This window comes from Lutjanus erythropterus, chromosome 3, assembly GCF_056507025.1.
Source record: "Lutjanus erythropterus isolate fLutEry1 chromosome 3, fLutEry1.hap2, whole genome shotgun sequence".
Taxonomy (NCBI): Eukaryota; Metazoa; Chordata; class Actinopteri; order Lutjaniformes; family Lutjanidae; genus Lutjanus; species Lutjanus erythropterus.
The window spans coordinates 320,001-335,727 of NC_139319.1; the positions used below are offsets into that span (position 1 = coordinate 320,001).

At 42.4% G+C, this 15,727-nt stretch overlaps 2 protein-coding genes across 2 annotated transcripts in view; both read left to right on the forward strand.

Moving 5' to 3' along the window:
* LOC146329286 (calpain-2 catalytic subunit-like) overlaps nucleotides 1-3,530 on the forward strand; it is a 30,403-nt gene extending 26,873 nt beyond the window's left edge. The window contains exons 17-21 of the mRNA XM_084714520.1: nucleotides 534-602; nucleotides 681-759; nucleotides 2,601-2,717; nucleotides 3,145-3,203; nucleotides 3,321-3,530. Coding sequence (XP_084570646.1) covers nucleotides 534-602; nucleotides 681-759; nucleotides 2,601-2,717; nucleotides 3,145-3,203; nucleotides 3,321-3,344 — 348 coding nt within the window. The 3' untranslated portion in view covers nucleotides 3,345-3,530. The remainder of the gene's footprint in view (nucleotides 1-533; nucleotides 603-680; nucleotides 760-2,600; nucleotides 2,718-3,144; nucleotides 3,204-3,320) is intronic.
* Nucleotides 3,531-7,812: 4,282 nt separating this feature from the next.
* Nucleotides 7,813-15,672, forward strand: LOC146329287 (calpain-1 catalytic subunit-like). The gene is made up of 12 exons (XM_084714411.1): nucleotides 7,813-8,052; nucleotides 8,267-8,336; nucleotides 11,001-11,119; nucleotides 11,288-11,421; nucleotides 12,416-12,584; nucleotides 12,723-12,806; nucleotides 13,244-13,329; nucleotides 13,445-13,519; nucleotides 13,820-13,980; nucleotides 14,299-14,468; nucleotides 15,285-15,296; nucleotides 15,457-15,672. Exons 1-12 carry the CDS (start codon nucleotides 7,813-7,815, stop codon nucleotides 15,670-15,672), a joined length of 1,536 nt encoding a protein of 511 aa, XP_084570537.1.
* The last annotated feature ends 55 nt before the right edge of the window (nucleotides 15,673-15,727 follow it).

Below are 15,727 nucleotides of genomic sequence, written 5' to 3' on the forward strand. Positions count from 1 at the left end.
TCATGACGACTGTACACGACTGAAGTTAGGCTTAGAGTTATGTATAATGAAGGGTGTGGCCTCTTTGAGTGACAGGTGGGTGCTGTTACAGGTGGCTAACTGCTTCATTCAGCTGCCTCAGCTCCACCCACTCTCCACCTCTTTGAAGACAGTTCATTATCATTAAGAATTCACCGTTATCTTGTCTTAAGATCTGATTTAAAAAAACATTTACAGGTAAGACCAACCGCTAACATTAGCTACACACTCCTTTACTTTAACTTCCTGTAAGAAACAGGAAACGTTCTGGTTTGCAGCCGCTGTCTTGTTGTGCAGGTGGAAACGGTCGACTTTTAGAGTCGCAGGTGTTTTACTTGCTGTTCAGGATCAGAAACAGTTTGTGACAATGAAAAGGAAAAAAAAGTGTGAAAATTTGTCAGAAATTTGGAGAAAAACATTCGAATTATGATGTTGAGAGGGAATAAGGAGAGGAAAAACAGGAGACTCATGGGAAAACTGAATCTGAACAAAAATGATCATTAACAGCGGAGCAGGACAGCGGGAACGGGAAGCTCGGCCTCGCAGAGTTCGCCACCCTGTGGAAGAAGGTGCAGAGATACCTGGTAAGACCTCAGTGACCTTTGACCTTTAACCCTTTAAACCTGTGACCCCACCTGACCTGTCTGTCTGCTTCGCTGCAGTCCATTTACAAGAAGAATGACTCGGACAACTCAGGCACCATGAGCACGCCGGAGATGAGAGTCGCCTTCAAAGATGCAGGTCAGTCTGTGTTTCTTCTTCTGCTGTTTCTGCAGGAAACACAAACACACTGGATATGAATATATATGTTACATTACTGACTGTCAACGTCTGACTTCAGAGGACGGATCTACCTGTGTTCTTCTCAAACAGAACCAAATTTAAATGTTCAGATTTGAGTCCATAAACAGAACTGCTGGGAAAGAAAGGTATAAAAACCTCGAACATCACACCAGGATGAAGTCGTTTCCTTTTCCACAATGTAAAGAAATGAAGGTGTTGATACCACAAAGAGATTCAGACATTAAAGGTTGATCTCAAGTCAGTCTGAAGACAAAGAAAATAAAATGTGGGAAAAGTTTCAGACAGACATTGATTATAACTCCCAAGGTGCATTTCAGGTAGAAACATCCAATCAAAGAGCTTAAAGATTAGCATTAAAAACTAACATTAGAAACTTACGTTAGCATTAGAAACTAATTAGCATTAAAAACTAATGTTAGCATTAGAAACTTACGTTAGCATTAAACAGTAAGAGAGTGCTGCAGGAATGAGTCCTAAAGCCATTATTGATTGGTCATGTGGTCAGCTGTGGCTCCTCGTCTGCATGTTTTTGTTTCGATATTTGAAAAAACATTTGTGTTCCACACAAGTTTTGTTCGAGACCTCACATTCAGAGAACATCTTCACATCTGTTCCTAAGACGTTCCTGTGAGGTTTCAGACTCAGCAGCTGTTTCTGTTCCTGCTTATCGTCATGAAGATCATTTAATGTTCTGAGTGACCTTTGACCTCCACACTGTTTGTTGCATGTTAATGTTGCAGGACAGGAAGTTCTGGCCTCAGACTGACTTCATCAGCTGTAAACTGTTTATTTATGATGTCATCAGTAAACCTTTGATGGGGTTTACTTCCTGTTGATCAGAGCTTCTGCTCATCAACATTTTTCCTCAGAAGACACTTGTCTTCTTTGTCTCTGAAATGAATCTGATCCATCAGATGATTCCAGAGAATCACTTCAGTCTGTTGGACGGAGTCCCGGTGGTTCCCAGCTGACTCACTGACAGTCACACCTCAGTGTCTCACAGGAAGTCTTCCTCCCACTCTGGACTTTCATAATAAAACACTTTACTGTCGAGGCTTTTTTCTTCTGCTGCTGCATACTAATGTCTCCTTCTCCTTCTCCTTCTCCTTCTCCTTCTTCTTGTCCTTCTTCTTCTTCTTCTTCTTCTTCTTCTTCTTCTTCTTCTCTGTCTGAAGTGTTGTGTGTTTCTTCTTCTGTGTTAATGAATAATGATGTCTGTTTGTTTCTCTCTGCTGCTCTCTGGATCTTTACTGACTTTACTGTCAGTAGACTGAAGGTGACGGTACGTTACATCCTGCTGGAGCTTCATTTGCACTGTTAGCATCTGTTAGCTCTGTTAGCACAGTCAACAGCTGTTAGCACTGTTAGCATCTGTTAGCGCCTGTTAGCACTGTTAGCAGCTGTTAGCACTGTTAGCATCTGTTAGCGCCTGTTAGCACTGTTAGCAGCTGTTAGCACTGTTAGCATCTGTTAGCGCCTGTTAGCACTGTTAGCAGCTGTTAGCACTGTTAGCATCTGTTAGCACCTGTTAGCAGTGTAAGCAGCTGTTAATCTGTTTTTCTTCCGCTGACTTGATGTTTTGATTTGTGGAAACAACATTTCTGTTTTTTATTTACTTTATTTGTTGCACCTTCAGACTCAGTTTCATTTTGTCTCGACACCTTTAACCAAATATCGAATCATAAAGTCACTGCTGAGACGTCTGACTGTTCAGCTGTGTTAGTGTGATGATGATGATGATGATGATGATGATGATGATGGTCCTCTTCGTCCTCCAGGTTTCACCCTCAACAACACCATCTACCAGCTGCTGGTGGCTCGATACTCGGACCCTGACATGACCATCGACTTCGACAACTTTGTCGGCTGCCTGATGAGGCTGGAGATGATGTTCAGTGAGTAACAGTCTGACAGCTAAAGAAATTAAAATGAAGAAAAACTTTCAGATAGATGGCTACAACTCCCAGGGTGCATTTCAGGAGGGAACGTCCAATCAAAGAGCTTAAATCAGTTTACTATTTTTGAGTCAACAGAGAGCTGCAGGAATGAAATGATTGATCAGCTGATTCATGTGATCAGCTGCGGTTCATGTTGAACGTGGTTTTGGTTCGATGTCTGAAACAACATCTGTGATTCACACGGAGAGATTTACGTTTTGAAAACTTGAAAATCAATGACAGCAGCTGAGGCTCATGGGTATTGTAGTTTCTAGATACAAATCAATATGTCAAAAGTTAGCTATAAATGTTAATGAGCTAATGCAGCTAACCAATGAGCAGCTTCTAAATGAAAACCTTTCATGTGACTCGTCTTCTTCCTCAGGAGTCTTTAAGAAGCTCGACACCGACGACAGCGGCTCCATCGAGCTCAACTTCAGCCAGGTGAGAACAAACAAGAACCTTAGAACCAGTTTTTATCACGTTCAGAGTCAGGAGCTGCTCAGGGATCAGGAAACACCCCATGAATAAATGATCCCTGTCTTCTTCTTCTTCCTGCAGTGGTTAAACTTCTCCATGATCTGAGCTGTCGCTCTGCCGCCGCCGCCGCCGCCGCCATCCAGAGCTTCAGTGTTACTGCAGGACGTCACATTTCAGTTTACAGCTGCAGCTTCTCTTCCTGTCGCTGCTAATGATGCTAACGATGTATGCTACACACTACCTGACTGACAGAATCATGTAAAGTCAATAAAATTATCCACAAACCTTTAACAGGCTGAACACGTGTGTCTGTCCCACTGTCACCGTCCATGTTTACTTCTGTGTCCAACATGCCTTTAGCCTAGCTTAGCATAAATACACAGAGCAGAGCGAAACTGTTTTCACGTGTCCTCAACAATATATCATTTAACTCAGCTGTCAATAAACAATCTTTTATTGTTAAATTTATTTATGAATCCAAATTCAAATTATATCAAATGTTTATAATATTTACAAATATATTTATATTTATATATTTTTTATTTATTTATTTATATTTTTGTAATGTTACTGTGTTTATGCAAACATACATAGAAACAAAATGAGAAAAATAATAATTACATCAGAAACACCAAATGTTTTATTGACAACAACAAGAAACCAACAGTTTGGAAAGATACAGAACAAGTAAATGAAATATATGAAACATAATATGGACATTAGAAATGAGAATAAATATAAACAAAGATAAACAGAAATAAACAAAATTATATAAAATATGAAGTGAATAAGCAGCAGCAGCAGCAGATGTCATCAACCGCAGGGTCATCGGCGTGATGACGTCATGACGCAGCGTGTCTCCTACCGGCGTCTGTGGACGTGGAGGGTTTTTTTTTTTAATGAATGAAGCTTTTGACATTAGTAAAAAGAAGAAAATGTAGAAATACATCAACAGCTTGTTTGTTTGTTTTCTTCTTTTTGTTGATTTTATTCAGTTAAAATAAAACGTCACAAAACCGGAAGTGTTTGTTTGGTCTCTTTGTCATGCTGATGTTGAGGGTCCGCCCCTCCCGCCGGGCGGGGCTCGGTACTGCAGCAGAGCATCTACAACAGCATCAGAAGTACAGCTCACAGGACTACAGCTGTACACACAGTACTACACACAGTACTACACACAGTACTGACTCTGCAGAGGACTACAGACACATCAGGAACTGCAGACCCACCGACCGGTGAGTGTTTGTACTGGTCTAAACTGGTTTCACTGGGCTGTTGTCGTGTGTGTGTGAGAGTGAGTGTGTGTGATTCATGTGTTCATCCGTGGTTTGTGTGTGTGAGTCTGATCAGCTGTTTTCACTGATTTTAGGCTGATTCAGCAGAAACTTCATCCTGTTTATTAACCAATCAGAGACGACCTCCTGCAGCTGCGTCACAGATCATCAAATAATTATCTCTTACTGTAAATAAAGTGAACATTTATAATAAAACTTTATTTATTTTATTATTTGCCGCAGTTTCAGCGAATAAAAATGTGGAAAAAATGTCAAAACAGACAAAAATATTACTTCATCAGACAGAAAACATCTGTAAACAAACAGGAAATAAATAACAGAACAAACAAAGTCAGTAACAAAAGAAAACAAAGTAAAATCAAACTGAATGAATTATTGAATAAGAGAGAAGAAACTCTATAAATGTTTCAGAGGCTCCATGTAAACACACCTGAAGGAGTTTTTTTTAAGTAAATATTAATTTGTGTAAACGCTGCCTCTGATTGGCTGATACTCGTGGGTTAATGATGAGGATAAAAAGGATCAATAACCAATAAAAATCAGGTAAGTCAAGTGAAATTAAAGCAATACATAAAGGTTTTGTGTTTCAGCTCATCAGAATAACAGACTTCATCCACAGACCTGATGACTGACAGTCAGTGATATTTATATTAATATGATCTGAAACACAAACTGTCAAAGAAGGTCCCCTGAACGCACCGTGTAACGTTTGTAAACAAGAACTCATCTGTTCAGGTGGACCCTGAGATTCTGGAACAAACGTTCTAAACCTCCTGGACCAGACTGTCGGTGAATCGTCTCAGTGACGTTCTTAGTGTTCTAACAGATGACAGAGTGGAACTGGAATCAAACCAGTTGGTGGTTGCTGGTCCCAGTCTGGTTCCACGTGGTTCCATTTGGACCAGTCTGGTTCCATCTGGTCCATTCTGGTCCTGCCTGGTCCAGTCTGGTTCAGTCCGGTTCCAGTGTGGTTCCTGTCTGGTCCGGTCTGGTTCAGTCTGGTTCCGGTGTGGTTCCTGTCTGGTCCGGTCTGGTTCAGTCTGGTTCTGGTGTGGTTCCTGGTTCTGGTGTGGTTCCTGTCTGGTCCGGTCTGGTCCAGTCTGGTTCCGGTGTGGTTCCTGTCTGGTCCGGTCTGGTTCAGTCTGGTTCTGGTGTGGTTCCTGGTTCTGGTGTGGTTCCTGTCTGGTCCAGTCTGGTTCAGTCTGGTTCCAGTGTGGTTCCTGTCTGGTCCGGTCTGGTTCAGTCTGGTTCTGGTGTGGTTCCTGCCTGGTCCGGTCTGGTTCCAGTGTGGTTCCTGTCTGGTCCGGTCTGGTTCCAGTGTGGTTCCTGTCTGGTTCGGTCTGGTTCCAGTGTGGTTCCTGTCTGGTCCGGTCTGGTTCAGTCTGGTTCCAGTGTGGTTCCTGTCTGGTCCGGTCTGGTTCAGTCTGGTTCTGGTGTGGTTCCTGCCTGGTCCGGTCTGGTTCCAGTGTGGTTCCTGCCTGGTCCGGTCTGGTTCCAGTGTGGTTCCTGTCTGGTCCGGTCTGGTCCGGTCTGGTTCCAGTGTGGTTCCTGTCTGGTCCGGTCTGGTTCCAGTGTGGTTCCTGTCTGGTCCGGTCTGGTTCCTGTCTGGTCCGGTCTGGTTCCAGTGTGGTTCCTGTCTGGTCCGGTCTGGTTCCAGTGTGGTATGTTGGTGGAGCTCCAGGAACCAGCAGAGTCAGCAGACAGTAAAGTGCTGCTCAGCTCTCAGACAAAGAGCTTCACTTTGCTCATCATTCTTTACATTATTGATTAAATTATTGATTATTATCTCTGTAACTCAGTGATGTGCTGTTTTATTGTTTTGTAGTTTTGTTATTTTGTTATTTTGTTTGTTTTGTTTTGTATTAATGTTTTATTGTTTTGTTTGTTTGTAATGAAGTAGGGCTCGGTGGTATGATCATCATCATATCATGTTTTTTTTTAAATCATATCAGTTTCATGGTTTTTGATGGTATTTTTTTCATGCAGCAGTTTTCTTACCCACATTTTCTTCTACTGAGAACAGAATTATTGCAGTTGATCGTCTTTGAACACAACATTTTACTGTCAGAAGGACTGGATCAGGTGTTTTTCATGTCCAGACAGGTAAAAGCATGACCCCTTCAAAATATGGTAACCATCACATGGCGGGGACGACTATACGATTAAACGTCCCCACACACACTAGTCGGCACCAGAAATACTAGTAGTTTAAAATTTGTAAAAAAAAATTAAATATGTTAAGTATTTATCAATATTTCATTCATGCATGATGTCAGTTTTCTGTTGCCTCTAAGATTTTATGCAGCTGCACGCCACTAATCAGGGCTGCGTCTCTGTCAGGCAGCAGCTCCTCTCGCCCAGTGCGTGTGAACCGATCGCCATGGCAACACCGGATGTTTACATCAGCAAAGTCGGACAGATAAATGTAGACTGTGACAGAATAAGCTGATATATATTCACTCGACTGGAGAAACGTGATCACATTAAACACAGACACAGACATAAACCTGCAGGCGGAGCTGCTGCTGCTGTTAGCACTGCTAACGTTAGCCACGCTGTGTGTCAGGCTGCAGCTAACGTTAGCCACGCTGCAGCTAACGTTAGCCACGCTGTGTGTCAGGCTGCAGCTAACGTTAGCCACGCTGCAGCTAACGTTAGCCACGCTGTGTGTCAGGCTGGCAGCTATAATGTCATCCAACCACTGTGGGGCGCTGTAGGATTGTAGCTTGTAATTTTCGTATTTGCTGCAGCCAACAGGATTTGAGATTAAAGGAGAAATTTTTAAGTTTTTGATTTTGATGTTTCTTCACTAATAAACAAAAGTTAGCATTAGGCTGTAAACAGACTTACAATATCGCTGAAAAAGTTTGGATATGATGCAGGAAAACATTTTATCATTTTATTTTCAACATTTTAACAATCAATAAATGAGAAGTTTGTGAGAATCAAAGTATTGATCCTAGTCCACTAACTGCTAACATGCTCACCATGCTAACATGATCATGTTTAGCAGGTATAGTGTTAGTCTTGTTTGCCATCTTATTTTAGCATGTTAGCATGCTAACATTAGCTAATGATCAGTAAACAGAGTGCAGCTGAGGCTGATGGAAGTGTCAGTAGTTCTGCAGGTGTTTGGTCATAAACCAAAGTGTTGGATAAGTTCACATGTTGGCCTGATGGTGGCGCTAGATGACACGTCAGAGGATCAGTAAAGTTATTAAAGATGATCCTGACAGGAACCTGAATGTCTGAACCAGGGTTCTCATGTGTTCTGGATCAGGATGTCCGGAGGCATGTCCAGTAGGATTGAGAGGGAGCGAGCGAAGGCTGGAGGTCTGGGCTCAATCCAGCAGGCCGTCCGCCACCAGAACCAGGACTACCAGGCCCTGAAGGAGGACTGTCTGCAGAACGGATACCTGTTTGAGGACCCCATGTTCCCTGCAGAACCTCCCTCACTGGGCTTCAAAGAACTCGGACCGTTCACCTCCAAAACCAGAGGGGTGGAGTGGAAGAGACCAACGGTGAGAACGTGGCTAATGCTAACATGCTAACAGACTGATGCTATAGCAGATCCATAAAAATCAGACAGTGAGGTTCATTAATACATCCACAGGTTTCATTATCAGAATCAGAGAAGAAGAAGTGACACGTTTGACTCAAACTGTAACTGTACCTAACTTCCTGTTTATGTAAAGTGATGTAACAGAGAGAGGTGTTTCTGATTGGCTGTTTCAGGAGCTGGCAGACAACCCTCAGTTCATCGTGGGCGGAGCCACCAGGACGGACATCTGTCAGGGAGCGCTGGGTGAGTCCTGTCAGTGGGTCATGTGACCTCACACTCAGTCTGTGGGCGTGTCACTGAGCCGTCTGATGTACAGTGACAGTTATTACAGCCTATACCGTATCCCATCATGCACTACACTGACAGAAGAACTACAGTATGACATCACTAACAGCACAGAGAAGAAATGATGTTTTATGAGTTTTATGAACTGGAGATCATCATCCTCACATCAGAACAGGAGGAGGAGACACTGAGGGACGTTTATTTTTGGGTGAACTGTCACTTGAAGGAGTTTATTGTACAATAACAACCTGCTGACTGTACATTATCCTGCTTGTTACACAGTTACTGGCCAAAAAATATAAGCTTTTACATGATTTTAGTGATTTAAAAATGAATTTGTTCCTTTAGAGTCTATGATCAGAACTGTGTCCATTGGAACAGTCTGTTCTTCAGAACAACGGTCTGTTATACAGAAATAACAGAACTTAGAAAGCTGTAATTGACCAATCAGAATCGAGTGTTTAACAAAACTGTGTAATAACATAAACCAGGATAAATCACAGAATAATATAACGTTCATAAAGAAGAAACATTTACAGATCTTCATAGTTTGATTGAAATAATTAATGTGACTTCACCTTGTGCTTTTATTCTTGAAATAAAGTAAACAGCGTGTTCCGTGTTAAAGATGTTTGTTAGAACGTGCAGAAGAACTCTGTAAGAACCGAGGTGATGTGAGGACTCTGAACCCCCGCGGTGACAATCACTTCCTCCAGGAAATACTTCAGCTCTCTGTGTTTGTCTTTGTTTGTTTGTGTGTTTCCAGCCTCCTGCTGGTTCAGGATCAGATCCAGACTGATCACCTCTGATTGATGATTGATTTTTGAGCAGGATCATTTGTTCTTGTTACAAACTGTGTGTGAGTCATAGAACAAAGAACTGTTCTCCAACCAGCAGCAGGGTGGAGTCCTCGCTCTCACTCTGTGTGTGTTGTGTAATCTGTGGTTGTCAACGCAGGACTGGACAGGAATGATCGGTATGACTCCGCCTCCCTCAGCTGTTTCTCGATGCTTTAGCACCACCTGCTGGGCGCTGATGACATCACAGCTCAGAGACATGTCACAGTGTCGTTTTTATTTCTTCAACACATCAGATAGAAACATGAATCTGAAATCAACTTTTTTATGTTGAAGGTTCAGAGTCTTTAAAGGGACAGTTCACCACAAAATCAGAAACACATATTCCTCCTCCAGTGCTGTTTATCCATCCAGTCCAGCAGTCTGCAACCTTCACGATTAAGAGACATTTTTGGACAAAATAAATTAAAAATAAATATTAAATTCTCTGTTGTTCCTCAAGACTTTTCTTTAGCTAATGGAGACTGAAGAAGACGAGCCACCGTTAAAATTTAGTTGCAAAATATTTTTTGAAGTGTACAGGGTGCATATTTTTACAGTTAAAGAAAAGATTTTTGAGTTTTGAACTTAAACTCTTGAACTCATTATCAGTTAATCTGTCACTCATTTTTAGGATTAATCGATTAGTTGTTTGGTCCATAAAATGCCAGAAAATGGTGAAAAACTAATCCTGTCAGTTGAAAAATTGGTACAAACATCTGGCGATATTTTTTCCACTAATCAATTAGTTATTTCATTCATAAAATGTCAGAAATGTCATGTTTCTGGAGCCTAATTATTAATCTCAGTTTAGCTCAGTCAAAAAAAAGCCAAAATATTCTGTTTCAAGAAAATGTATCTTATTATGAGCTTTTTTGTTAAATTAAGACAGAAATTCTTCAAATTGGCTCAAAGAGGAGACAAAATGACCCTTTTTTTAAATGAAGTATTTCTTAAATAAGTTCATTGTTTTCCTTTTTTTTCTAGTTTTAAGGCCTGTTACTTTACTCTCTGAGTGGCTCAATTTATAAACTAGTTTTAGCCAAGAAAAACTGATTGTATTAAAAAATATTTGGCTTCATTCCAGTCGAGCTCTTTTTGCAGTGTTCATGTAAAAAACCGTTATATTTTGAAAGACTCATGTTGAGAAACTCCATATGTGTTTAATCAAATAATTGAAAAAAACATAAAAAAAAAATAATTAAAAGTTTTCTAGACTTTTTAAACTGGAAACACACTGTAAAACACTGCAGGTTTCCTTTAGACCAAAGTACAGGATTGTCCACAGACTTTTGGCCCCTGAATGCAGCACTCAGCCCATCAGCTCTGACCTTGTGTTGATCAGTGTATTGATCGTTGAATGGACGTCTGATGGATGTGAACTCCATTAGCTGGAAACATTAGCAGCTTAATGTTGTTGTTGATGTTAGCAGTTAGCGTAGCATTAGTGATTCCCTGCAGACATCAGAGTGTCTGTTCAGGATGATGGAGTCAGCTGATGTTCCGTCTACAGCTTCACACAAACACTTCTTGTAAACATGTCAGAGGATGTTCGTCCAATCAGAGCACTGATCATCAGCTCATGATGTCACACTCTGATGATGTAATATGTGAATTAATAAAAAGTTACCAACCAAACATTTTCTCTCGTCCGACGTTTCTGCGTGTGTGACGTCAACAAGTCGATAAGTCGTAAAAATTTCACTGTTTTAGTTGTTGTTCAGATTTCATTTGTCTGATTATTCCGGCAGCACCTGAATGCAGCATTTCCACGGTTGTGTTCCAGGTGACTGCTGGCTGCTCGCTGCGATTGGCTCTCTGACTCTGAACGAACGGCTGCTCCACCGCGTCGTTCCTCATGGTCAGAGCTTCAGCCATGAGTACGCCGGCATCTTCCACTTCCAGGTGAGTCTCCGCCTCCCCAGAGACCACGCCCACTCACCTGTCCATGATGCATTCAACTCCACAATGTTGAAAACTGTTTCTGTCACTAGATGGCGCTAAAGGGTCATATTTTACTAGTTGTTTCTTTCAGGACTGATCATTGTTGAACATCCGTGTGTCCGTCTGTAGTTCTGGCAGTTTGGTGAGTGGGTGGACGTGGTGATCGACGACCGTCTGCCAGTTAAAGACGGAGAGCTGATGTTCGTCCACTCGGCTGAAGGCAGCGAGTTCTGGAGCGCTCTGGTCGAGAAGGCCTACGCCAAGTAAGACCCTCCTCCTCTAGTGTCTCATTGCCAGATGTCTCTCCACATCACTCAGCGGTGCAGAAAGCTCTCCACATTCTACTATCAGAGAAAAAAACTCCCTGCTTTGTTTGAATTTCTTCAAACCAATCAGAAACAACTTGGGTGGAGCTAAGCCCAGGATGCAGTGGCGGTGCTGCAGAAAGTGTCGAGGGGCAACTTGGTGGTTTTGGTGGAACATTTACACATTGGGAGGCGAGTCCTGGTATTAAAATGACTACATCACAAAGAAAAGCTAACAGCTGTTAGCTTGTTTATGTTTGTACTGTTAGCGTCGCAGGTGATAATTAGCTTAGCTAGGTTGTTGTTTCTCAGACACTGTGATGCCACTTTAGCAAGCGACCGATAGCAGGACGTATATCTGCAGCGTGAGTCAGACTAGTGGTCCACTGACCTGCTGAGGACACACAGCTTCATGTTAAAGCTCCTGAAACACACACACACACACACACACACACACACACACACACACACACACACACACACACACACACACACACACAGTGTCTTTTCCACTGTTCCAACAGTCAGCAGCTCTGGTTTGGTTGAGATAAACTCTGAATTCTCAGAGTTAGATGTGAAAATATTCTGACTCTTCACGTTGTTTCTCCTCGCTGCTTCACTGACGTCTGACCTTCCTCTCAATCCTCTACAGATATTTTCACATGAGAACTGAGAAAAACAGTCCCTTTAATTATAGTTAGAAAATCCACCGTTTACTGTGTGTTTACTGTAAACAACCAGCAAACACACAGTAAACAACCAGTAAACAACTGGTAAACACAAAGTAAACAACCGGTAAACACACTGTGTGTTTGCCGGTTGTTTACTGTGTGTTTGCTGGTTGTTTACTGTGTGTTTACTATGTGTTTACTGGTTGTTTACTGTGTATTTACTATGTGTTTACTGGTTGTTTACTGTGTATTTACTGGTTGTTTACTGTGTGTGTTTTGAGGATAAACGGCTCATACGAGGCGTTGTCTGGTGGCAGCACCACTGAAGGTTTTGAGGACTTCACAGGCGGCGTGGCGGAGATGTACGAGCTGAAGAAAGCGCCCAGAGATCTTTATCGTGTCATCGGCAAAGCCCTGGAGAGAGGCTCACTGCTGGGCTGCTCGATAGACGTCAGTCACACACACACACACGCAGACAGACACACACTTCTTATCAGGATAAATGACAGTATTTAACAGCAGTAACATTAAACTGTGGTTCCTGTCAGCTGGTTCATGTTTTCATTCTCTGCTGCCCTCTGTCTTCAGATCACCAGCGCCTTCGACATGGAGGCGGTGACCTTCAAGAAGCTGGTTAAAGGCCACGCCTACTCTGTGACTGGAGTTCGACAGGTGAGCTCAACCGTCAGCATCAGACCCTGAGAGGACTGAGGCTGGGCTGAACCAGCAAGAATTCATTTTTAAACAAGATTAAATCCTGGTTTAAGTTGCACCAAACTTTTAAACTAGCCTAAAATTAAGAAAGATTTAATTTAAACCTCAGTTTAGGTTTTTCTCTCTAAACATTATTCTGATAATCAGTAATTAAGTCTGTTGCACTAAAACTTTAAACTTCTGTTTTTTCCAGAATTAGAGTTCTTGTAGGTTAACTGACTTTTTATTTAGCTAGCAGACGATGTGACATTTTGTTAAGGGATGCAGTGTGTGTGTGTGTGTGTGTGTGTGTGTGTGTGTGTTTGTGTGTGTGTGTGTGTGTGTGTGTGTGTGTGTGTGTGTGTGTGTGTGTGTGTGTGGTGGGGGGGTTCTGCATGTTGTCGTCCTCTCTGCAGGTGGAGTACCGCGGTCGGCAGGAGCGTCTGATCCGGATCAGGAACCCCTGGGGTCAGGTGGAGTGGACCGGAGCCTGGAGCGACAAGTCAGTGCTTCACCTTAACACTTTAAAACAAACATTCAGATACAAACAGGGAGTAATATGATCTGTCTCTCTCTGTGTGTGTGTGTGTGTGTGTGTGTGTGTGTGTGTGTTTCAGCTCCTCAGAGTGGAGCTCCATCGACTCTGCAGAGAAAGACGAGTTGCTCTGCAAGATGGAGGACGGAGAGTTCTGGTAGGTTCTGCTGTAAATCAAAGGTCCATGTCAGAGTATCACACATCATATATCAATTAATCAAGAAAATAATCAACAAATTAATAAACAGAAACTAAATGTTTCAGGAAAGACTTGGAAAATAGATATAAAATGTGAAAACAGCTTTAATATGTTTTCACGTTATTGAAGCCCAACATCATCAGTCGCAGCAGCAGAGACAAACAGCTACAAGACTGAAGCAACTCACCACTGAAGCTTCACAATAATCGAATAATATAGCAAACAATATAACTGTCTGTCTTTCTGTCTGTCTCTCAGGATGTCCTTCCAGGAGTTCCTGCGTCAGTTCTCGAGGTTGGAGATCTGTAATTTGACTCCGGATGCTCTCAGTCAGGACTCCACCAGCTTCTGGAACACGACGATGTTTGAAGGCGGCTGGAGGAGAGGAAGCACCGCTGGAGGCTGCAGGAACCATCCCAGTGAGGCCGGGAGGGGGGAGGAGTTTAAGATAGGACCGGTGTCCTCACCAGCCAAAAAAATATCAGTAACCTAAAAAACTTATTAATCATCATTAAAGTTACTAATTATCAATATGTCAGTATACAGACGTGTTTCAGAGCATATAGACATACGTTCAGGTCTGTCCAGAAACCTTTAGCTGACACAGAGTCGACTCCAAGTGTTTCATAGAAAACTATAAAAACACAATAAAGAAGAGTTTGTTGTTCACACACTCCACTGTCTTTGCTCTGATGACTACATGTCCCATGATGCTCTGGCTGTTTGTCTCCCTGCAGACACATTCTGGATCAACCCTCAGTATAAGATTTGCCTTCTGGAGGAGGACGATGATCCCGAGGACGATGAGGCCGCCTGCAGCTTCTTGGTGGCTCTGATGCAGAAAGACCGCCGCCGCTACCGCCGCCACGGGCAGGACATGCACGCCATTGGCTTTGCCATCTATGAGGTCAGAGGTCAAAGAGGTGGAGTCTTACAATGTAAACACAGTGCTCGCTCTTTTTATGGCCCTCCAACTACAGCAATACTACATAAAACAAATACTACACCCTAACAACAAGCAAGCACTTAAAACCATAGTGTATTACCATGGTAACCACTTCAAATATCTCAGCAACACCTGCAGCGGCCCACTAACAGCAACAACTCTCTAACATCCTATCAACCACCTCAAATACAGTGGTAACTATCTTACAAACCCTAACAACCATCTCAAAGACCACAGTAACCACCTCAGACACCATAGTAACCATCTCAGACACCATAGTAACCATCTCAGACACCATAGTAACCATCTCAGACACCATAGTAACCATCTCAAACACCATAGTAACCATCTCAGATACCATAGTGACCATCTCAAACACCCTGACAACTATCTCAAACACCATAGTAACCATCTCAGACATCCTAACAGCCAACTCAAAGACCATAGTAACCACCTCAGACACCATAGTAACCACCTCAAACACCATAGTAACCATCTCAAACATCCTAACAACCATATCAAAGACCATAATAACCCTCTCAGACACCATAGTAACCATCTAAAACACCCTGACAACCATCTCAAACACCATAGTAACTATCTACCAACACTAAGAACCACATCAAACACCATAACAACTACCTTGAACACTTGTGGAACTGTTAGGTAACCACATGCTGTGATCATAGAAACCACCTGGTGACGCCACAGTAAGTGTAGAAATGATTCTGTTGATTTTTGACTTTTCTTCTTCTCTTTGTTTTTTCTCCTTCACAGATTCCTGAGCAGGTGAGTCAGTCTGTAGTTTGGATTATTATTATTATTATTGTTGTTGTTGTTGTTGTTGTTTTTGTTGTTATTGTTATCATTGTTGTCATTTTTAATCTTTTACATCGGCTCAAACTGTTTAACATTAAAAACTGACGCCATCCGTCTGTCTGTCCTGCAGTACCGAGGCTGTCCAAGTGTCCACCTGAAGAAGGACTTCTTCCTGCGTCACTCCTCCTGCGCTCGCTCAGAGACCTTCATCAACCTGCGAGAGGTGAGCACCAGGCTCCGTCTCCCGCCGGGCGAGTACCTGATCGTCCCGTCGACCTTTGAACCCTCCAAGGAGGCGGACTTTGTCCTGAGGGTGTTCACTGAGAAACAGTCTGAGACTGGGTGAGTCTGTCAGACGTTTATTCAGTCAGAAAAAATCTACACTTATTTATATTTTATGT